Consider the following 24798-nt stretch of genomic DNA (forward strand, 5'->3'; position numbering starts at 1 on the left):
TGCTCTCTGAATTACCTCTTGTGATAGTTGATCTGGTCTAAGCTACACACACACACACACACACTCATGCTCTTATCACTATTGGTGTTAGAAATGCTGTGGACTAGTGATTGGCTCATTGGAAGCCTGGAACCATTGACACTATTTCTCACCAATTGTTACATAAAATACACCAACAACAACTTCTGAAATAGTCTTGACCATGAACACAATGCTGCACTGGTAACAGGTCACCAGCTAACATTCTTTTCATTGTTGCTCTACTATTATATCAACTTTTGCAGCTGCAACTCTGAAATGAAGGCAAAATTGTGAAAAGAAAAATTGTAGAAATGGCATATTCAAAATCAGTCAAAAGTTATCTGTTTTTTACTGCAAATTCTTGGATATCAAATTATGTTTTGTTGCCTGGTTCTCAGTTTCCATGAACAGTCCATTATTGTACAAAATTTGTTACATGAAATATTTCTGTCCAGCTGTATAAATATTTAAGAATTTTCAATGTCTGGCTTTATAATCTAGAAAATTGAATTTATTTTTCTCTATTATTACATTTTAACTCTTTTTAGTGAATCTTTGTTTACAGTAACAAAATCATTTATTTATTACTCTTATTATATGGGAGGGTGATAAGTGGAGTGAAAGGAATGCTAGTGCTGAATTATCAGATTTTGTTTTGTCACTCATTTTTACATTCTAAATTAAAATACTTCAGCCATTAACTTAACCTTTTAGTCTTATGTTTTCCCACAAGATTCATTCATGAAAATAAATCCCAGGCATATAATTGACTAACTCTTTCCTGCAAATTTGTAGTTTCATCCTTAAGTGAGACACAATCATCATTATTATCATTATCAAAAAGTGATAGTGCCAAACTAAATTTTTTAAAGAATCTAGTTGTACTTCTTAACATTCTATTCAAATTATTTTAAGATCAATGTAGACTTGCCTCACTCTTGGCTCAATAAAATATATACTGATTATAAAATTGTTTGATTCAGTCAACTGTAATCTTCCTTCACAAATCAGAGACATTCATTATTCTAATAAGTGCAGTGATTATTGTTATTTCAAAACAATATTTTGCAGTATTTACAAAGCTTTACATTCTGAGTTCAAACCTCACCAGGGACTTTTCAACCATTCAGTGACTAAGTCAAGTACTAGGTTTGGTCTAAATAATTATGTTCATCCCCCAAATTTAGTCTTATTGCTTTGGGAAGAATTATTTTAATATGAGATGAAATGTAATAGAGTTGATGCAATAACTAAAAGTATTGTACTGGAATCAATTCTATCTACTATACTCCTTTCTTATAAGTTTGTGTACTTTTGCCAAAGTTAGAAATTGTTAGTGTTGTTATTATATTTCAAATCCCATCGGAGTAAACTTTGTTGTTCATCCTTTCAAGGTCAATAAAATAAAATAAAGTACTGGTCAAGTACTGTAATCAAAGGCTTCAACTATTCCCTCCCTCAAATTTCAAACCATTTACTTATTCTAGAAACATTTACATTGGGCAGAGAGATGGTAGAAGTTTTAATACCTTGGTCACCCTATGATCCAAGGTTAGCACAGCAGGCCATCCTGCGAGCCATGAAGTGAGTTCATGGCTCGCAGGACGGCCTGCTATGCTAACCTTGGATCATAGGGTAACCTGCTGTGCTTCACAAGACCTACTGAGTCAAGTACATTTACATCATCAAAATAAAAATCAAATGGAAATTGTAGTTGTGACACCCATGCCAGTGGCACGTAAAAAGCACCATCCAAACATGGCCGATGCCACTGCCGCTTTGACTGGCATCAATGCCGGTGACAGGTAAAAAGCACCAACCGATTGTGGCCATTTGCCAGCCTCCTTTGGCTCCTGTGCCAGTGGCACATAAAAAGCACCCATTACTCTCACAGAGTAGTTGGCGTTAGGAAGGGCATCCAGCTATAGAAACACTGCCAGATCAGACTAGAACCTGGTGCAGCTTCTTGGTTTCCCAGACCCCGGTCAAACCATCCAACCCATGCTAGCATGGAAAATGGACGTTAAATGATGATGGTGATGGACAAAAATGCTCAGCAGTATTTCTTCAAGCTTTACATTCTGAATTCAAATTCTGCCATGGTTGACTTTGCCTTTCATACTTTTGGGATCAATAAAATTAGAGCCAGTCAAGTACTGGGATCAATATAATCAACTACCTCTTTCCCCTAAAATTTCAGGCCTTGTGCTTATGGATTATTACAATGTTGCTGTTTTTAAATGTTTTCTTGCAGCTTGTCTTAGAGCTGCAGTGCTGTTCAAGTGAAGTCTTATACTGGGGACCTGGTAATATTAAGCTTCTTCCAGTTGAGCAATGCAGTTTTGGAGGAAATATCCATACTTTTGTTTTATAGTGAGCTAATGAAGAGAATGAGTGACAATTTACTAAAGAAGACCCTGAACATTAATTAAAATCAGCTTAATAGTTTATTCCAGAGAACTTTCACACCAGGGCCAAAGCGTAGCTTCTGCAACCTAATAAAACTGCCAAACTAAAGATTGCTAGTCTGATTTGGGAAAAGTTTTATAGGTAATGAATTATCAGTTGGTCCCTGTCTCGGATACAGAAAGTGTACAAAACAGTTGGCAATGTTGAAAGGTTATTGTCTCTTGTAGGACAGCTCTGGTTGTTGTCTGGTTCCTGCCTTTTGCAGTGCAAGACAAGCAGTATTCTGTTTGGTGGATGTCTTTGTAAGGTTTGAGGACAGATCTTTACTTCTCTAATCAACTGTTCAGCTTTTTCAAATATTACTTGAAAGTAGAAACGTTGCCCTCAAACAAATTTCATGAATACTGAGTGATAATGGTAAAGTGTGTGTGTGTGTGTGTGTGTGTGTGTGTGTGTGTGTGTAAGACAGATAAAGAGAGAGTGAGTAAGAGCCAATTCTCAACTTCTGCATGTAAGTTGCAATCAAGAGAGCAGGAAGTACTGAAATGTAAGTTGATTAGTTGTGTGGTGGTCTGTCCTCCTTAGGTAGTGATTTCCCACCTCTTTTTAGGTGGATATTTTTTTTTTGATATTGTATTTAAACTTTTAATGTTTTTTATCATGTATTGTCTTTCACCTGTTTATATATGTGCATTGCTTATATAAAGCACAGGCATGGCTGTAGTTGAGAGGCTTGCTTCCAGTTTCCAGTCCCTCTGTGTGACACTTTGAGCAAGTGTCTTCTGATATAGGACCAAACTGACCAAAACTTTGCAAGTAAATTTGTTAAATGGTAAATAAAAGAAGCTTGTGTGTGTTTAACATCGTGTGATTGTTGTAGACAAGTGTTACTGTCATACAAGAAGTTTTCTTTTCCAATGTTCCATGAAAACCTGACCAGCCATAGGAAAATATTACCTTACTTGGAAACAAGTGAGAGTTGGCTACAGGAACAGCATCTAGCTGTGGAAAAAATGCCTCAAATTCCTTCATGCCCATTTGAGCTTGGAAAAGTGGACATTAAAACAATGATGATGATGATTGCCAATGTTTTGTAACACTTTTGTATGACCTGCTCTGTATTATAAAGCAAGCGCCTGTGGTTAATAAAGAAACCATTCTTCTCTAAATGATGGCAGCCAACATAATAAAGCAATGATGAGATCCCAAAGGAATCAACTCTGCCTTTCATCTCTCTTTGGTTGATAAAATATGTATCCTCAATATATTGGGAGTTATTCAATAAGTTATACAGCTCCTCCTCTTAAAACTTGTACTGAGGTATGCAAATGTAAAAAACCTTATGTTAAGAGCATGAATTGCTAGATTACTATGCAAGATGTTTTACAAGGATTAATTGCAGCTTTACATTCTGTATTCAAATCCCACTGGTTGACTTGGCCTTTCATTCATTCTGTATTGATAATATATCTACCAGTTAAGTACTGAGATTGATTGAATTGACTATATACTCTCCACCAACATCACATTTGTGTAACCTAGTATTTATGTTAGAAATTATTATATGGTCTCTGTTTTTCGTATTTGTGCAATGAATTATCATGCCTATATCCTTAATTATCTTTCAGCAAGTGCACTGACCATATCTACTAAAAGTTACTATATTAGTCAGTATAAAATTGAAAGAGAAAGATGTTTTTTTTAATGTTCTTTCTCTCAGTTTGAGTGTTAGAGATATAAAATATGACAAAGTATTTTCTCAAATGCTCTGATTCTATCATTAATAAATTGTCCTTGTAATATTTGGTTTCAGAGTTCAAATATTCTAAAATTGACTATAAACCTTCCTATTCTGTGTCTATATATCTACCCCTGGATTAGTTATATCCCTGCTTTCCCTACTAAAAAGACTGCCATATCCATGACCCCACAAAACTGACTTACATCTCTTCTTCCAAATTGACTCTATCCACAACAACTGACTAAATCCCACCCATAAATCATGTGACTTTTATGCCTATGTTACTGTTATTTGGTATTAATGTAAATCCTTTACTTTGTGAATTCAACTTCCATAAAGGTTGCCTATTTTAATTACACTGGAATTTATACAGTACTATTCATATTAGGGTTATTTGAATAATATTACTCCTCTAAAATGTGTGACCCTATGGGTATTATCAGATATTGTTATTATTTTCCTTATTGTTGAGATTAGAAAAATGTTATCCGTTGATTAAATGTTTTGCACTGCTTTTGGGATCATCCTGTTATTTTTTTTTTATTTTTGTTTTCAGTGGTGTATTGGACTGCATTATGTAATATGTCCTCTTAAGACAGTAGGATGGCAATTTCAATGAGATTTGGGTGCTGCTTTTACTAAGTCTAGTAAACACAGATTAGTCATAGGCAAACTATGGCCCGTGTGATTTTCTGAATGGCATACCTAAAGAAAAATTTTAAGTATTGCTGTCTGCCTTGTAATGAGCCATGTCTCATGCAGCCCACATCTAGTAAAAGGTTGTCTGTGCCTGATGTAGATGCTTTCGCATTAGCTCATAGTTTTTTTGTTCACTTTTAATATAAAAGGGATGTTGAGTAGTGGTTTCTTTTATTTATGTATTTACTTTTGTAGCCTCGTTCTGATTTAAAATCCTTCCTCTGTGTGTGTGTGTGCATGCACACGCACATTAGCAGCATGTTATTGTGGAATCTGCACTAGTGAAGTTATGTCCTTGGTATGAGTAAAGATCCTCTTAATTTTAATGTATGTTGTCTCCTTGTTGCTAGTGTTACATGGTAGAATTGGTAGAACATTAAACAAAATACCTTGTATTTTGTTCCATCCATTAATGTTCATATTCCACCAGAGTAAACATTACCTTTCAACTTTTCAGAGTCAATAAAATAAGATCCTAGTATTGGGGTTGCTTTCATCAACCCCCTCCCTTTCCATAGTATTTGTGACGTGTCTGTATTAAAAACTTATATAGTATGTTTTGTTGGTATTAGAGGTGGTTGTTTTTATTTTGTAATAGGTTAAAGGAAGAAATGAAGGACCTATGATCTTTTCTGGGCCTTCATGACTAGTGATAGACTGAGACATAATTATCTTCAGAACAGAGTCCTAATTCAAGTGTTCAGACTCCTCTAAAAGTACCAAGCACCATGTGATAATCTTTAACCAAGCCACAAATTAAGTCTATCCCCTAAGAACAGTTGAATAATTTCAAGGAATATATGAAATATGATAACCTTTATTTATTGAAACTTGGTTATAAATCAAGCAACAGCCATTAATTTCGATTGTTCAAGTGCATAATTAGGTCTAAAGACAAGACTATCATTCCAAAGGAGAAATTACTTGTTGAAACAATAATCTGATAATGCAGTCAAAACCATTTATACCTTTTCCTTTTTTTTTCTTTCTTTTTTTTTTTTCAAAGTAGAAATGTGATACAGTTTGTAATCAGTAAATGCCAGGTGAATATTTAACAAATGCTACACTTAAATCTGGGACAGTTCTACTGGGAGGGGAAAATATATCATACGACAATAATTTTCATTGACTTGTAAAATTGCAATAGCAATAAACTGAAATGAATTACTCTTGCACTGAGCTCAAATCCAACTGAGATTCAATTTTATCTTTCATTTTCAGGGCTGATGAAATAAGTACTTGTCAATATAAACGACCATTCTTCTCTCACTAAATTTCTAACCTTAATGATCTCACTAGTTTCTAGTCATTAAAGAAAAAAAAATGATCTGGTGTGAATTATTGCTACATAGATAATTGTTTCATATCTCAATGGGATTACTCAGAATTTTACATTGTGACTGAAAAAGGATAATCCGGAAATATTTCTTTAGCTCCATCAGAGAATTTTACTTATTTCAGTCATTGAAATGCAGCCATGCTGGGAATCCCATTACTTATTTTTAAGTCTTATTCTGTAAGTCTCTTTTGCTGAACTGCTAAATTATGGGCATGTGAACAAACCAACACCAGTTAATCAATGTAGGAAAAAGAAAGACACACATGCACACACCACCACTACCATCATCATCATATAACTACTTTTCCATACTTCCATAGGTTAAATGGTGTTTATTTCTACAGCTGGATGCTCTTCCTGTCACCAGCTCTCGCCTGTTTTCAAGCAAAGTAAAATTTTCCCATGACCTGACATGTTCTCACAGAATATTGGAAATGAATGACACTGTTTGTATGGCAGTGACACTCATAAGTATCACACAATTGTCAAGGCAAGAAGATGCAAACACACATGCATGTCCCCTGACCCATTCCCAACATACACACACACACACACATTTTTTTAGTTTCCACCTACCAAATCTACTTGTAAGGCAATGGTCAACTCGAGGCTATAGTAGATGACACTTGCACTTGCCAGTATGGCACACAATAGGACTGAGCCTGAAATCACATGACTGTGAAGTGAACTTCTGAACCACACAGCTAAGTCTGTGCCTGTGTAAAAGATCTGATAGTTTTATACTGAGTGAGCCACAACTAAATACACAAATAATTTAATCATGACTTACCATGTTCTTAATTAAAATCTGCTGAAGTCATATCTGCCTCTCATCCTTCTAAGTTAATAAATAGCTAGCAAGTACTGGGGTTAATGTAGTCAGTTATACTTCTATCACTATAATAAATTTTGATGTCTTGTTACTTCTTATGTAAAAATTAAATTATACACTCTTCTCTCTTCACTATATGCGGTTATGTGCCTTTCCGCTCTCTGTTGGTATATCAAACTGTTCTGATTGATGATACTTAGATGAATGCATGATCAAGTTCAATACAGCTCCTTTTGATAAAGCTGTAGGTATTTTACTTCAAATGTTTTTATTTGATACTTTCTATTACTACTGGAATGTCAATGTTTATAATAGTAAGAGGACAGGGGACTGGTTGAGTCTTCTACAGCACCAGATAAAAGGTCTTGTATTTCATTAGCTCTCTTTACATTTATATTTCAGACTCCACCAAATTCAGTTCTGCCTTTCATTATTCTGGTGTTGATAAAATAAAGAACCAGTGAAATGCTGTAGTCAATTTGACTAGATTCTCTCACAAAATTTTGTTTATTAGAAGTTATAATTAAAGGGCAACAGATTGACACAATCATTTGGGTGCTGGACTAAAATTTAGTTTTTATCATCATCATCATCATCGTTTAACGTCATCATTTTATATTTTGAGTTAAAATTCTACTGAGGTTTAATATTTTTATTCATATTTCAGAGTTCACTAAACTAAAAGACAGTAAAGTAATGGAGGTTAATATGAAGTTCTGGCTTTGTGTCTGTGTAATAAATCAATATTTAGTCATGTTTTTACATTCTGAGTTCAAATCTCATCAAAGCCATCTATGTTTCATCTTTCCCAGAGTAGATAAAATGAGTACCAGTCAGATTCTGAATGGAGTCATTCTAATTCACTCCACCCTTCCTATGTATTAAGAAGTATTTCTTAATACATTAATGTTTTGTTAGAAAGTATCATCAAAGCCTCTAATTTATATTCTAGTATATCTTAGATTTTATATTTATAATTTAGAAGGAAATTAAGTATTATGAGTGATAAAAAGGTGGTTAGCTGCACTGGATGAAATACTTATTGGCATTTCTTCCAGCTTTTGACATTCTGAGCTCAAATTCTGCTGAGGTCAGCTTTACCTTTCATCCTTTTGAGGTTGATACAATAAGTAACAGTCAAGCACTGGGATCAATGTAATTGATCCCCCCCCCCAAAAAAAAAATTGCTGACCTTGTGTCAAAATTAGAAAGAATTATCTCTAGTAATAATATTATAAGTCTGAAGATATAAAAAACATCAAATATATTCTCTCATTTGAAGACAAATGTTCTAAAAATTGCTTGTTTTTACAAGCAAGAAATTTACATAGTTTGTTTTTCCTATGTTGGGGTATAAGCATATTTGATGCCAGGAAGTACAAAAAGCATCTTGGCTAAGGACACAGGTGTAATTATCTCTGGCAAAGACAACTTCTATGACACCATGCCAACTCATTCAACCATCCCAAGCTGATTACAAATATCAATAACCATAATAAAACAGCAATAGTAGATACTAATAATTAACAACATTTTGTTTCTTATGCAAATAATTAAAAGTTTGGTTTAGATAGTTGGCTATATAGGAAGATATGAAGCTGTGATAGTCTGTATCTAATTAATTATGGTAGATCCGTTCCAAACTCGACATTTTTCGTTTTCTGTTCTGCTTTTTTCAGTTTAATGGCTCTTAAAGGTAAAGAAATTTCCTTCTAAATTATATATATAAAATTTAAGATATACTAGAATATAAATTAGAGGCTTTGATGATACTTTCTAACAAAACATTAATGTATTAAGAAATACTTCAAGTTTTCAATAATGATATCTAAATATATGCATATGTGTCAGTTATTAACAAAATAATTGTCTATTTAAAATTTGAAAATTTGAAGCTTTAAGATAATGACTAACTTCTTTGTTAAAACTGTAATAAAAAATTGCAATGTTGTAATGATATTGTTTTTCTTAGATAAGCACAAAAATGAGAATTTGTTTTCACTTGGAAGTAGTACCATTCATGCCATTCTCAAGGTTATTAACAATGTATTAATGCAGTGGATGGGGTTCAACAGGAGAACAAAGCAATACCATTGATTAGGTTTGACAAGTATTTATCACTGCCTGTAGCTCACTTGTCTTTGTAATAGTAGTATTGTTGTCATAGTAATTGCAACACTGATTGCTTTCTTACGTACATCAATTATTGAAGGGCAAGAATATTAATTGGCATAAATCTCAGATTAAGACTGGAACTTGTTTTATTGACCAAGGTAGAGTGGTCAACAAAGCTAATGTAAAAGTATTTGAACTTGGAACAGAGAAAGAGAAAATATTTAAAGCAATTGATGATGATTTGAATGTATGGGGTCTGTTATTGTAATGATAAATTGTTTCTGATTTAGGCTCTATGCCAGCAATTTTCAGGAGAGTGGGATGGGAGTGGAGGGGTTGGCTGATTTCATCAACCCCAGTACTTACTTAATGGTACTTAATTTTATGGATCACAAAAGGCTGAAAGGTCAAGGTGACTTTGGCAGTATTTGAACCCAGAGTGTAAAGTCCAAGAAAAATTCAGTATGACATTTTGTCCAATGCTGTAATGATTTTTTCATGTCAACTTGCTACCTTTATTATAATATTAATATTAATAATGGTTTCAAATTTTGCCACAGGGGCAGCAATTTTAAGGGAGGGGATGAGTTGATTACATCGACCCCAGTGTTGTACTGGTACTTATTTTATCGACCCTGAAAGGATGAAAAGTAAAGTCAACCTCAGTGGAATTTGAACTCAGAATGTAGCAATGGGTAAAATGCCACTAATCATTTTGTCCGGCATGCTAATGCCTCTGCCAGCTTGCCACCTTTATAATAGTAGTAATAATAATAATGATAATAATAATAGCCACAAGGACAGCAATTTTGAGGGAGGGGATGAGTCGATTACATCAACCCCAGTGTTCAACTGGTACTTATTTTATCAAACCTAGATGGATGAAAGGCAAAGTCGACCTCAGCTGAATATGAACTCAGAACGTAGCGATGGGTGAAGTACTGCTAAGCATTTAGCCCAGCATGCTAACTATTCTGCCAGCTTGCCACCTTAATAATAATAATAATAATAATGATCCTTTCTACTATAGGCACAAGGCCTGAAATTTTGGGAGAGGGGGCTAGTCAATTAAATCAACCCCAGTGCTCAACTGGTACTTATTTTACTGACCTCAAAAGGATGAAAGGCAAAGTCAACCTCTGCAGAATTTGAACTCAGAATGTAGAGGGAGACAAAATGTCACTAAGCATTTTGCCCAGTGTGCTAACAGTTTGGCCAGCTCGTCACATTTTTTTCACATCTGGAACACAGTAACAAAATTATAATAGAGGATTATAGTTGTTTGTTCAACTCTAGTGTTTACTATAAATTTTTTTTTTTTTCAACCTAAAAGAATGTGAGGCAAAGGTGACCCCTAGAATGATTTAAACTTGGAATCTATAGAAAGTTGGATTAAATACTGCAAAACTTTAAATCTGATGTTCTAACATTCTGTTACCTTTTTGATATTAATTACTTCTCACTTTCATACAAAACTATGAATTAGAATTGACTCTTGTAAAAATTTTATTGAAGCAGAAGCAAAATTGCCCCTGGTAAAGTTTTGAGCTTCAGAACATGTGAGTGAAAATTATCCTCATTTTTAACATCCACTTTTCCATGCTTGTATGGGTTGGACAAATGTCTATTGAATCGAAACAGATTTTCTACACTCAAATACCCTTCCCGTCACCAAACCTCATCTGTTTACAAGCAAGGTCAAATTTTCTCATGGCCAGGCATAATTTCACAGAATATTGGAAATGAATGACGCTGCTTATATCGCAATGAGACTCATTTACAGCTATCAAAGAGACATAAACACTCTTGCTTCTGCATACATATGTCTGTGTTTGTATGTCTATCTATCTATCTAATCTATTGCATACACACACAGACACACATATATATATATATGTATGTATGACTTCTGCAAGGCAAGGCTTTGGCCAGCCTGGAGCTATAGCAGAAGATGCCCAAAATACCATGCTGTAGAGCTGAACCTGAAGCCATGTGGTTGATAAATAAACTTCTTATCCACACAGCCATTTCTGTGCATATAGTATATTTTGAATTATAATTCTAGAAAAAAGTTCACCACTGATCTTAGATTTAATTAAAAACTTCAATTTCTTTCTTTAGGGGATGTTATTAAACTGCTAACCTTTGCTTTACCTGTTTTTGATCATTTATTTGATACAGGTATCCAGCAAAGGGCTATTCATTTGCTCACTGAAAGGGCTAGTCACTTGTTCACTGCATTTCAAATTACGACAGTGACAAGGAGTGTCTGTAATTTGATGGACTTCATCCAAAGAGCACTGGTTTTTCACCAATATTTATATCCTTTGCAATTTCCATTTATTGAATACCACTCCCAAAGTATTGGTCAACCAGATGCTTCCCTAGCATTTGCTCAGCATTTTATAATGGGATCATTTCTGAAACCATGTGGTTGTTAAGCCATATCTGTACCTGTTTTGTAGTGAAAATGTACACCCCTCCTGGTAAAAAGTTGTAGTAGCCAGCCGTTAGGCCAGTAGCCAGTTGACTGAGGAAGGTCAAGAGGTGGACTGTGTTGATAGTCATGTCTGTACTGATATAATAATTATACTGTGATACTGAGTGGATGATATAATAAGCCAACCTTTTGAGGATAATAACACTGTATGACTGAGGGTCATACAGTGCCAGATAGAACCATTCTATTGACGACTTTGGAATATAACAATATCTGTCAGAGCAACAACTGTTGTCAAAAGACTGCTTTACAACAGAACCCTTATGTGAAATAACATCTTTGTGTAGCAACTCTACTTTGGTGTTACCTTCATAGATGTAACAGCCTAGAAGGTGATATTTTGTAGAGAAATATCACTTATGGTGAAATAAGACATAAGAATTTTGAAAAGTCTTGATGAAGTTACTGAATATATTCCAACTCCTTGTGCAAGTATCAACAAGTTTTCGTACTGTGTGCCTAAAGCTTTATATGCTTTTATTTCTAATGAAACAGTGCCACAGAAACCTATTTACCATAATGCTTTGTATTGCAGTGTTATAGTTACCGACTTGAGGTGATTTGTGGTCTGTGTTGGTGTTGTTTTTGTTGTGTATTATCATTTATGTAGGCTTATGTATTGTTTCATTGTTGTAGTTTGAAGAAACTTATGGCTTGTGGTGCAACATTGTTTCTACTACTATTACTACTACTATTTTTAGCAATGGAGATAACAATGCTGTAATACTAGTTGTATTGTTTAGTTGTTTTATTTAATAGAGGCAGCTGCAACAGTTGTAGTATTAAGAGGATATATCTTTTGTATAAAGATATGATTTTGCTTTGGGTGGTTGTGGCGATAAAAGCATTAGGAGAATCTAGCTTTTTGTAAATTTCTTTGTATAGTAAGTGTTAGTAGCATTAGTAGTTATTGCATAGATAAGATTTGTGTTAGTAAATTATTTAGCACCAGGTCAGCCTTGATTTAACAGACAGACCTATGATTAAACATATTCAATCTTCTGCCTATTTCTTATTCAGATGTTAATGTGTCTAGGACTACCTTATTTAATGTTTTCCTTTTAAAAGCATCAAACAGGAAAGATGATTTGAGAAAGATTTCACTTCCATTTCTACCAGGTTAACTGACTTTGAAATTTTTGTTGTAGTGATGGTGGTAGTGATTAAAAACTCCCTTTTGGCATAATAAAAAATTTAAAAACCAGCTTGATTTATTATCATCATAACTGTTATTATCCAGGGAAAAGTATTCATATATTGTAAAATACCTTTGTTGCTATTTAATAGATTGCTGTACAGTTAATTTACTAATGTTAAGCAGTAGCTAGATATGTTAGTTGCCAGATAAGGTGATATGTAAGGATAAAATGTAAAAAAAAACTGTTAGAAGTAGGTAAGGTACACGTATATTAAAGGTTATAATTGTTATATTTCTTCAACAGATTAGTTATCTTTTTGTTTTACCTATATATTAAAGGCTTCAAATGCACATTCTACAAAGGCAACCAAAATAATTCACACACATATGAGTATTAAGTGATCCTTGTACATAGTTACTCAACCTGTTTCAAGTAGCTGCAAAAATCCATTACAACACATGTGCCATTTAAAAAAAGAATAAACACTTTAGATGATGTCCTAGATATAGTATGGCTGATTAGGGGCTGATTTGGAGTTAAGCAATGCATATATTCTTTTTGATATAATTACTTGAACATTGAAATAGTTGTAGAATTATTAACAGATGTGTAAGGATGGTGAAGTCAATGTACTGACTATAGTTTGGTGGCAAGAGAACCAAAAGATACTTGTTTTTGATGTGTCAAAGTAATATGGATTTATGTGTGAGGTGCCCCAAATCACACTATATTCTTGTCTCCAATTTTGGAGGTCCTTCATAATTTCAGAATTGTTGCTTGATAAGTTGTTGATTGGAAATCATATTTTGGTTTTGTGGCTCATGGTCACTTGCACAGTTCCACTGCAGCTGACATTGTGTCAGTGACCAGGTCACAGAAGTGAGGAGAACACTTTGGCTCCTCAATAAATAAATCAAATGTATATATAAGTTTTTATGCATTTTTAAATGGCTACAATGTAATTGTTATCCTTATTTCTCTATTTATTAGTGATTATTTCACTTGTATTAATTGTCTGCTTTGGCAGCAGTCCCCAATCTTACCATAGACCATTTTTATGCTAGACAATTTTTCCAATGACCAGTGTATCACTTGCTCAACAAAACAATAAAATGCATAATCAGCATCATCATTTAACATCTGTCTTCCCTACTGGCATGGGTGGAATAGACTGCAATAGTCAATAAAATAGAAATGAAATTAAAAATGCTATACTTTCTATGTGGTCTGTTACTAGTTCTTAGCCCAGTAGTTGGGAATCCATGCACTAAGGGACATCACATATTTATTAATGACCTCATTGTTATTTTTCATTTTGTTCTTTTACCCTGTATAAATTTCCTAATGTTCTTGATTTATTTTTTAAGGCCTTGTGATCAGTAAAAGAAATTATTAGTAGTAGGTGGATTGGCTGATTCATTCTTCTGGGGCCAATTGGATAATATATCAGCCTAATACTGGGTCCATTATAATCAACTTTTCCTCTCAAATTTCTGGCTTTGTTCCTATTTTAGAAATTATTAACACACGAGTTGGCAGAATAGTTGGAATTTTGGAAGAAATGCTTTGCAGTATTATTTCTGTGCTTGTACATTCTGAGTTCAAATCTCAGAAGTCAAATTTACTTTATATACCTTCAGGGTTGATAAAATACCAATTCAAGAACTTGGGTTGATATCAACTAAACCTCTCAAAAATTGCTGGCCTTGTGCCCAAACCAGAAATGACTATTATAAGTAATACCATTGCTGTTGATGTAGTAGTAGTAGGCTTGGAATTTATTTTTGAGCTCCTATGCAGCTACTGAGCCTGCAGCTAAACTATTAAGCAACTCATAATCAATTTTAAAATGTAGGTCACATGTTTTCTTAAGTCTTAAGATAGCCTACACCTAGTACAAAGGCAGAATGGAAACAGAATAATATTAAAAAAATGAAATTTAATCTATTCTTACATGCAGTATATCTATCACTGTAGCTATGCAAACAGTATACTACATCTAGGTGTTCCTAATAATTCGGTTGGCTATCACTAATATAGTTGATACACTAATATAGTTGACAGGTTGATACCAACTAAGTATGAACTGCTGTAATTTGAAGGTACATACTTTGTGATACACTGAAAAGAAGGACTAATAAATAGTGATTGAAAGTTGCTGTGACTTTATTGTGGAATGTACCTGCATTAGAAACAGACCAAAGAAAGGCTTAATAGAAGATAATAGATAATGTTGATGCTATTTATGTCTATGTCAAACAGTATACTATGTTATATGATGGATTGTCCTTTGGTTTCAACAATGAACATTCAACTGAATGCCTGGCTAATTAAATTAATATGTGGCTGAGTATTCTACTGACATGTGTACTCAATGTAATTCTCAAGCTGAATCAGTGTAACACAATACAATATTGTATTATTTTAGTGATAAAATATTATCCTAATGAGACCAAAAGCATGTCTGGTGTCGTCTTCTATACATGATAAAATAATTGAAATATTAGTTATTCATTAATAGATTTTCATGATTGTATAGTTACTTATGGTTAGCATTTTTCATGCTCCCTGCATAAATGTTAACTCTAGCTTAACTACTGAGATAAATATTTATTCTTTCACACAAATGCCTTAATTATGTCAGAAGATAAAAAGACACTTGAAAATCTAGTATATTGTAGGCCATCCAACTGAAGCCATTTTGCTGAAACAGTGGTAATAACTGTAAAATCAAGTGTGTGTGTGTGTATTTGGCCATCTTTCAATTAAAGTTTGAGTTATTCAAAACAACTAAACATATAAATGCAGAGTTATTTAAAATATGTACATTTGTTTTATATTTACATGCATACATACACCCATTCATGAATATATATACACAAGGGTCCCTGTAGCTCTCTGTTCTTTAGAATGAGTGCTACAATACTTAGGGTATTGACAAAAATGTATGATATAAAGATCTTATGAACAAAATGAATGACCAAAGGCTATTATACCTATCTTTCAAGAATTTGTCATTTTCTACTTATATGAAATTATCCTCATTGCATTTTTAGTATCAGAACTGATACTCACAATTGAATGAGCTATAAAGGAAATCTGCTCCACAAATATTAAATTCTACAAGATTCTGACATCAACTGGAATCTTCCAGTAAAATAGTGATATTAAGATTCCATCTGAGAATAAAAGGGCTTGGAAGAGGCTTATTTATGATTAGTACAGGCAGCCTTCAAATCTTGAATGGTATCACTCAGATCACAACTGCTAAGCAACAGTAGTCAAAAGCTCAAAAGTAATGCATAATCCAGATCATGTCCCATTCTCAAAAAGGTTATGCATTACTATTTCTTTATGGCTGTGTTTCCTGACAACTTGAGGATGATGTCACTATTGATAGAAAGTGAGGCATTTCTTGTAGTCTTGACCATTATATTTTGAAGGTTATGCGTTTGTAATTCAAGAGCAAGAACCCCACACCTAGGATGTGATTGAGAATATTGTCACATTTCTGTGGAGGATATTATACATGTGACTAGGAGGTGTTCCAAAATATTGTATATTGTTATTAAAACAATAAACAAAATTTCTTAAAAAAGACTGCTTTGAGATAAATATAGAAAATATTTATGATGAGCATATGTTTCAGTGCAAAGATCATTGATAGAACATTTATATTAAACACTCTCCAGATGCAAACTTAAGTCTTGTATACTTGTTTGGAATAAGGAAACTTGGTTATAGAGGTCATTTGTTTTGCAGATGTAAACATTTTCAAAATACTTTTCTATTCAGATTATAAATTTCAACTTATAATAGCACATTTAATCATGATATTATCTAAATGGTAATTTTGAAAAACTGGGTTTTCGGGCAAAGAAAATGACCAACTGGCACACTTTGCAAATGCAATCTGTAAACAGAACTCTAAAAATTGGCAAAACTTCCTTAAAATCCCAAATACAACTCTTCACTTAGTAAATTTAAATAATTTCAGAAAAATAACATGCAGCACGGATTTTTAACATATATATACATAAAGGTAAAATTGGCTGCTCAGAGGATAACAAAAATATTGCCTCTATTTTTTAAACATTTTTATTAGTCTTTCCTTTTTTTTAAAAACATTGCCAGTGAGCAGGTGATCAGGTTAGAAGAGAAAACATATATGCTCGCATGCGCGCAGCACACACACACACACACACACACACACACACACACACACACACACACACACACACACACACACACACACACACTCACAAACACAAACCCATATATGTATGTCTTTGTGTGTTTGTATACATACATATCTTTGGGAGTATGTATAACACAACTGAAATTGACTGAAAGATAAAATAACTGGCTTTAAATCAAATTTTGGAATAGAATAAACTTAATGGGTTTTGTGGCGTATCAAAAAAATGTCATCTGTCTGACATATTGAGCTATCTTATTTATTATGGAATTTTAATTTTTGCTGAAATAGAATGAAAAACATTCAAACTGCAAGTCATCTCATTTCCATTTGAATTATACATGAAAACTTGTTCTAATACTTATAAATATTACATTTAGTCTAAAAAAAAATTAACCCAAATAACTATTTCCTTTTGTGCACATTTTGATGTAGATGTACATGCATAAGATTGATATTTTTTCTGTACCTCTGTTATGAGCATTTGAACCAGACCTCCATCTCCAAAGTTTTCCCTGCATTTTGTGAACAATTGTATTGTTGGTTATATGTTTCTAACATGCGTTTCACTGGTTCATTACATTTACTTTGGCAAGGGAGTCTATTCTGCTCAGGTAGAATAAAAATTACAAGGTATTTTTTATTAATTTGGTCAAAATGTCATGCAATACTGTCAGTGCCAGCATTACTGTTATAGAGGATAAGGGCAGACTAATTCAGTTTTGAGTTCATGTGTACTATAACTAGATATAAGTTTCTATTCTCTCTGTGGTTAGGCCAATGGTTAAATGGTCTCTGAAGCTACAAGAATTGCTGAGACTAGTTAAGATTTTCTTTTTCTGACCAGAGAGAAGGAAGCATGTAAGGTGACCAGTATATCTACTTTCCATGGTAAGGCTAAAAATGTGTATCTGCTATTAACCTACATATTCAAGTTTACTCCCCTCCCTCTCTCTCTTAAATGTATGTGTGTTTGTATATGTCTACTGTTTATAACTCCTTCTGTACCATGGTTTCACATTAAATATTTAGGAATTTGGACACGGTAATCTTCAGTGGACCTTTGTAGCAGTTGGAGAAGGCTGTCATATATGCCATGTTCTATAAATGCATATTAAGTATTTAATACAGAAAAATAACAGTATCTAACCATTCTGTTTACACTATATGTGATTAATCCCTGCTTATTTCATATAAACTAACATCTGTCTGTACATACTTCCAGCATTAAAAAAAATATTCCAGTGAGCATTTTTTTTTTGTCTTTAGAACACAACTTAAGCACACATATATGGTGGGTTTTCATAATAGTTTCTGCCCACCAAATTTTATTCACCAAGATATTAGTCAACCTGAGACTAATGTAGAAGACACTTGTGTAAGGTACTACATAGAATCAAACCTGGAACTGTGTAACTGTAAAGCATACTTCTTAACCACAGTCAAATTTATACCTGAATCATTGGTTGTCTCACAGATTTTCAAATAAAATCTGTTAATGTGATTTTTGCTAATGATGTATAACTTAAGTTTTAGATGTATGATAAAAAAGCTATGATGTGTATGATAAAAAAAAAGGTATCATTTAACCTTTTTCTCAAGTACTCCCACTTACCCTCATATAAATGCAAAGTATATATAGCAAGACACCTCTATTATCCCTGACATAAACTCACCTCCTTACCCTTTCTAATACTTGCCTCACTTAAGTACATCAGGACTTTTTCTTTCTCTTATTCTTGCTTGCCTTGCAAGTTACTCGGTTAACCTACTAGTGCCAGTGACATGGAAAAAGCACACAGTACATATTGTGAAGTGATTGGTGTTTAGGAAGGGCATTCAACCATAGAGACCATGCCAAAGCTGAAATGCAGTATAATGCATCTCTGTGGCTTATTAGATTTGGTCAAACTATCCAACCCATGCTAGTATGGAAAAAAGATATTAAATGATAATAGTGAGTCCAGTATGCTTCATAACATCATCATTCTAACTTGAAGTAGTGAGATTAGATCTCGAGATGCTATGCCTCACAAAATGAGCTGTGATAAGCAATGATACTCTGTACCAGATCTACTGATCTGATGTTAAAATGATAATCTACAGAAACAAAGCTCAGTATCAACATTTAAGCAACAACTGTGTTGAATTAAATTCCAAACTTTAAATTTCAAGTAGTTTTACCATCTGAAATTCAGACTGAATTTTCTAAAATTATTCCCCCTCCCCCCATTGCATATGATTTACAGCTTTCACACATATTTACTACACTGCTTTTAGATGCTTCTATGTGTGGAATGTTGCATGTATGAGTTTGATAAAATAGTTGATAAATTATTTTGTAGACAAGTAGTGACTATGCTCCTCCCCAAAATGTATGACCTTAGTGAAGTTTATGATGTGTACTTCCAAATGTTATCTTGCATTTCCATATATTTACTGATATCCCAGTACATATTTGTAAATTTGAATGTTGATTCTTCACCTATGTGTATAATTTTACTAGAATTGTTATTTTGCCATACAAACTGATCAGTAGCATTTCATTCGTCTTTACATTCTGAGTTCAAATTCTGCCAAGGTCAACTTTGCCTTATCCTTTCAAGGCTGATAAAATAAGTACCAGCCAAACACTGGATTTGATGTAATCGACTTCCCTCTCCCTAAAATTGTTAGCCTTGTGCTAAAATTTGAAGCCAATATTATAACTTCATTTATTATTTTCTGTTAAACTGCTAAAATTAGTCGTTCAGATTTTTGTTAATGTAATCAAAAAATAATTTTACAAACAACTGCAACAAAATACAAATATCTTGGTGAAAATATACCAGTATTATGGTTAAAGATCCAATTAAGGCCTGCAAATTGCTTTTCACCATGATTTTCAATGACAGCCTAGCAACATTGTTGTAGTAGTTATGGTGACAGTTGCCTTGTTTGAGGTTTGTAATTAATTAGTTATCACCACCACCACCAGCATCATCGCCACCATTGCTATCATCTTCTTCCCCATCAATTTGTGTCCATTTTAGTTTGAAGCTACCTTAAGTTAAACATTGACGTTTTCAAGTGCTCTTATCATTGATTGTTTTTTTTTCTTCAATACAAATGGTTGTAGGGGGTGTACAATTGATTTGAGTCAGATCAATAACTAGAAATTAGTTTATTAACCCAGAGATATAAAAGGTAATGTTAGCTCTGGTAAGCTTTGAACTTCGCGATTACACTAAATACTGCTGAACATTTTATCTGGCACTTAACTATTTCTGCAGCTCTATCACCAATTATTGTTATCATCGTCATCATCAGTGTTATTTCTTCTGACTCTTTTCAGAGAGTAAGTTGACAGAATGCTTAGAACATCAGTCAAAATTTCATTCAGTTGCTTTTTTAAATATATTGGCTCTTCACATTCTGAGTTCAAATCTTGCCAAAGTCAACTGCCTTTCATCTCGTTTTGGGAGTTGGCTCTGAACTTGCACAGCTTATGTTTTCTTTGTGCTTCTTCAATCCTTTTCTGTTTATAGGGCAAGGTTGTTTTGTGGAGAAGCTGCAGTTGCCCATGCATACCAGTCTCCCCTCTCCATACCTCCAATGTTGTTCAAGGGAAAGGCAAAGGCCAATATAGCTTGGCACCAGTGATTTTGTAACTCATTTCTACAGCTAAGTGAACTGAAGCAGTGTCAGATAATCTTGCTCAAGAATACAACAGTAAGAGCCTAGATGCTGTTCTGAAAAACTGGACTGCCAACTCATTGAGATTTGATTATATCAATGGATGGAACCCTTGGGTCCCAGTGCACATCTAAATCTGGTAGAACCCATTCTCTCCAGATCAGATTTGTTCCAGAGAGAGAGAGAGAGAGAGAGAGAGAGAGAGAGAGAAGGAAGTATCAACTGTTACTTCATTGATTCTGAAGAGATGAATGGCATAGTTGGTGAGATTTGAACTCAGTGCAAGTTGCAGGTGCACCACCAATTCATATGTGTGTGTATATGTATATATATATATATATATATATATATATATATATAGCATGCATGCATACATACAAAGAACGAGAAATAGCATGTGGTAACAGAGATCAATAAAATCAATTGTTTAGTTTCAGCAGAGTGGATGTCCATGTGTGTGTGTGTCAGACTATCAGAGCCAGTATCTGTTATTATTAATATTGTTATTTAAAATTTTTTTCAATATTGTTATTTTTAATTTTTTTCAGTATTCAATATGGAGTTTGCTATGGATAGGTTGGAATATTTTTGTCATTTGTCTCTACTTAGAAATTGGTATATTAAGCAGGGTAAGTAAACATTCACTTTATTCTGATTGTATCTGTGTGTCTTATCTGTATAGCCAAGAGAGTTTGTATGGTTAAAAGAATGGGTTATGTCTTAGAGGATTATCTTATGGATCCAAAAAACCTATTTGAAATGGGTGGCAATACCAGCAACAGCCTATCTCCCACCAGAAGTTTTATATAAAATATGTCGGGTGCAGGCATAGCTGTGTCATTATGAGGTTTGCTTCTCAAGTACCTTGGGCAAGTGTCCTCTACAATTGCCCCAAGCCAACCAAATCCTTGTGGTGGTGGTGATATGTTTGTGTATACCCTTGTCTTGATATATGATTGCTGTAAATGACTCATGCAAGTGAACTTGTTTGCTTTCAGTTTTCCATGAAAGGCATGTCTTATCTACAAGAAAATATTTTACATTGGAAAGGTGCAGGTTGGTGGCAGGATGGGTTTCTGGTCATAGAAAATCTGCCTTGACAAATTCTGTCTGACCCTGCAAGCATGAGAAAGTGAACATTAAATGGCGTGTTATTTTTATTATAATGGTTGCTATCAATAAGGCAGTAGAGTGCTGGACAAAATAACATCCTAGGAGTTTTGTTGATACTGCCTACATTCAAGTCCTACTGACATCAACTTTAACCTCTCCTTGGCTGATTAAATAAATAATCTGGTATTGGTTCTACCAATTAGAGTCCCTCAAATACAAATTTATGGCTTAGTCCTAATATGAGGAACCAGTATTGATGGTGTCATTGTTTCTTTAAGCTCTCTCTTGCTGGTGTTGACTTTACAGAGGCTCCTATTAAGACCAATTAAACAAAAATACCATTAAAAGTACTGAAATTGATTAATTGATTAATTTAAATACCTTTTTAGTCCACAATGCATGATCTTTACCAAAGTTAGAAATTATGTTATTCAAACTCATTGAAAAAAACAGAATCTTTATTCTGACTTTCTTACTTCAATTTTAAAGTGAATTCTTTTTTGCCCTAACTAATGTTATTTCAACTGAGCAATTTGATAAGGGATTAACTTACTTCCCAAAAGATTGGTTGATTATATCTTGTCATATGTTCTCTGTTGTGCCTATGAGAAAAACTGGAGGATCGTCTATGTGGCTGAATCTCAAATTGTATCTATCATTTTAAAAATAAGATACACTGGATAATGTAGTCCATAGTAATCTATTCCTGACCCCACTCCAACCAAATATCTGTGGATTGAATGCTTTAATCGTAGGCCTTAAGAGGGGCTGACTTGGGGCTAAATAGCACAACTTACAGTACTTCATTCTGCAAGCTGCTGTTCTATGCAACAGTCTCTCTCTCTCTCTCTCTCAAACTCCAGTTTTCTCAACTTCATTTTCACATGCTCTCTCTTTATTTGTCTAATTCTAGAAATTCATGAAAGACTAAACTTGAGTCTCCATAAAAAAGATAAAATATGAGAAACAAATTATGGTTGTAGCATCCTTTGAATTCCTTGCAGTATGTTTAGTTATTGGCTAGTCCCTGGTTAGCCTTGAATTAACAGATCTTTATGATCAAAGACATTCCAACCAAGATCATCCTGTTTCATTAAGCATACCTTAAACATTATTATCCAGTGTATTTTTCCTTTTGTGATAATGGTATGACTTGAGGGAAATTTTGGCTGCTATTTCTAGCAGGTTGATTCATCACATTAGAGGCTTCTCTGCTGACTTGAATACTTTAAGCAGTTTATTTTAATTTCAGGGATTTTTCAAAATAATTAAAAATGTTTTTTTGTAAAAAAAAAAAAATTATGTAAATAAATTGAAAGTGTCTCAGAAATATTCAACATTATAACAAGCTTGAGTCAAATTAATATTTAATACCATTTTTTTGTCATCTTAATCAATATTTATGTTTTGATATTATTAATTTTTGTTTTTAAATGAAGTTTCACTAATCTTATTTTATTGGGAAAAGTTAAGCTGTATTCACTATCTGAACACTTTTTAATTGGATAAAACAAGATGGATGAAAGTCAGCTGTATTTCTTAAAAGACTGTGGGTTTTTTTCTTTTCTTGTAATATCATTAGTATAACTTGGTTAAATAAGTAGACAAGCTTAAGTGAAACTTACATCGCATTCTTGTGCACTCTTGAGACAGTGGTAGTGCTACACACACACACACACACACTTGTGCATGCACACACCCACACTGATACATACACATGTATAAATGCACCTGTGTGTACACATGCTCACACAAACACATACTCTTGAACCACTTGCTCACAGACACTACTTCTTGCTTCTTCTGTTGCTATTGAGATATTTCTTTTGAAATAGACTTTCCAATTAGGCCCACATGATGCATCTATTTCTATATCTCCATCAATCCTACAATAACTTATCTCTCAGATTCCATTTTACTGAGTCCTTACCCTCTGCAATCCTATCCTAATTTACATTTTCCAAGCAGACATCTATTTACAGGTGTTTAAAGTGAACTCATGTCCTTCAGTTACACTGGTTTAGGAGGGCAGGCAAAAGTCAAGGCTACTGCTGCTTTTCTTGCTCAGGGCTGGATTAAGACCCATTGAGGCCTTAAGCACTTAAAAGATTTTGGTGCCACTATATATATGTGATTCAAAATTTAAACAAGCCAGCCATAAAATGATTTTTTTTTTTTTTTTGTTTTTCAAAATGGAACAAAACGAAGAGCAAGATGGGAGAAAATGTTTATTTTATCTTTTTATGCTTCCATTTTATATTTCAAAAGTTTTCTCTTACTCTTTTTCTAATTGTAAAGTCTTTGCTCACTATGACACCACGAACACTTTGAAATTATATTTCTGATCATATACACTACCTCGAATATTATTTTAGCAAGTTTGAACTGATTTCTTTTGTGCCGTAAACAATTTACATTTTTGTGGTGGTGCCCCCCCTTCTTTTGATGCCCTAAGCATGTGCTTACTTTCTTTAATGGTTAATCAAGCACTGGCGATTATTAATAATAATAATAGCCCTTTCTAAATGAGGTGCAAGGCCTGAAATCTCTTGGGAGGAGCTTGTTGATTTCATTGATCCCAGTGCTCAACTGGTACTTATTTCATTGACTCCCCTGAAAGAATGAAAGGCACAGTTGACTTCATAGAAATTTGAACTTAGAGCATAAAGATGGAAGAAATGCTGCTTAGCATTTTGTCCAACATGCTAACATTTCTGCAAGCTCACCACCTAACCAAGATGTCCTTTACAGACAGGTGTTCTGTACCTTTTTTGCTGGTGATACATCATAGAACAAGGTGCCTAATCTAACAGCACCAGCTCCTCTTTAGATACCTTCATCTGATTTAACTCTGTTGCAATGTTGCAAGCATTCAAACCAGTTGCTTCTGTACATTTTGTTTTCTTTTTTCAATTTTACATGTTTGAGAATGGACCTGTAAGGTTTAGGGACACTTTCTCAACTCTTCTGACTAAATTATAAAAGAAAAAAGGTACTGGCTCATTAAGTTGACTATC

General features: G+C 33.7%; 1 protein-coding gene across 3 annotated transcripts in view; it reads left to right on the top strand.

The window, feature by feature from the left end:
• Positions 1-24798, top strand: part of LOC115209218 (sodium/potassium-transporting ATPase subunit beta-1-interacting protein 2) — a 224774-nt gene that overhangs the window by 100366 nt on the left and 99610 nt on the right. For all 3 annotated transcript variants that reach the window (XM_029777484.2, XM_029777482.2, XM_029777483.2), the window contains exon 3: positions 21217-21297. In XM_029777484.2, coding sequence (XP_029633344.1) covers positions 21217-21297 — 81 coding nt within the window. The remainder of the gene's footprint in view (positions 1-21216; positions 21298-24798) is intronic.

The sequence above is a fragment of the Octopus sinensis genome, linkage group LG3 (genome assembly GCF_006345805.1).
Source record: "Octopus sinensis linkage group LG3, ASM634580v1, whole genome shotgun sequence".
NCBI classification, from domain to species: domain Eukaryota; kingdom Metazoa; phylum Mollusca; class Cephalopoda; order Octopoda; family Octopodidae; genus Octopus; species Octopus sinensis.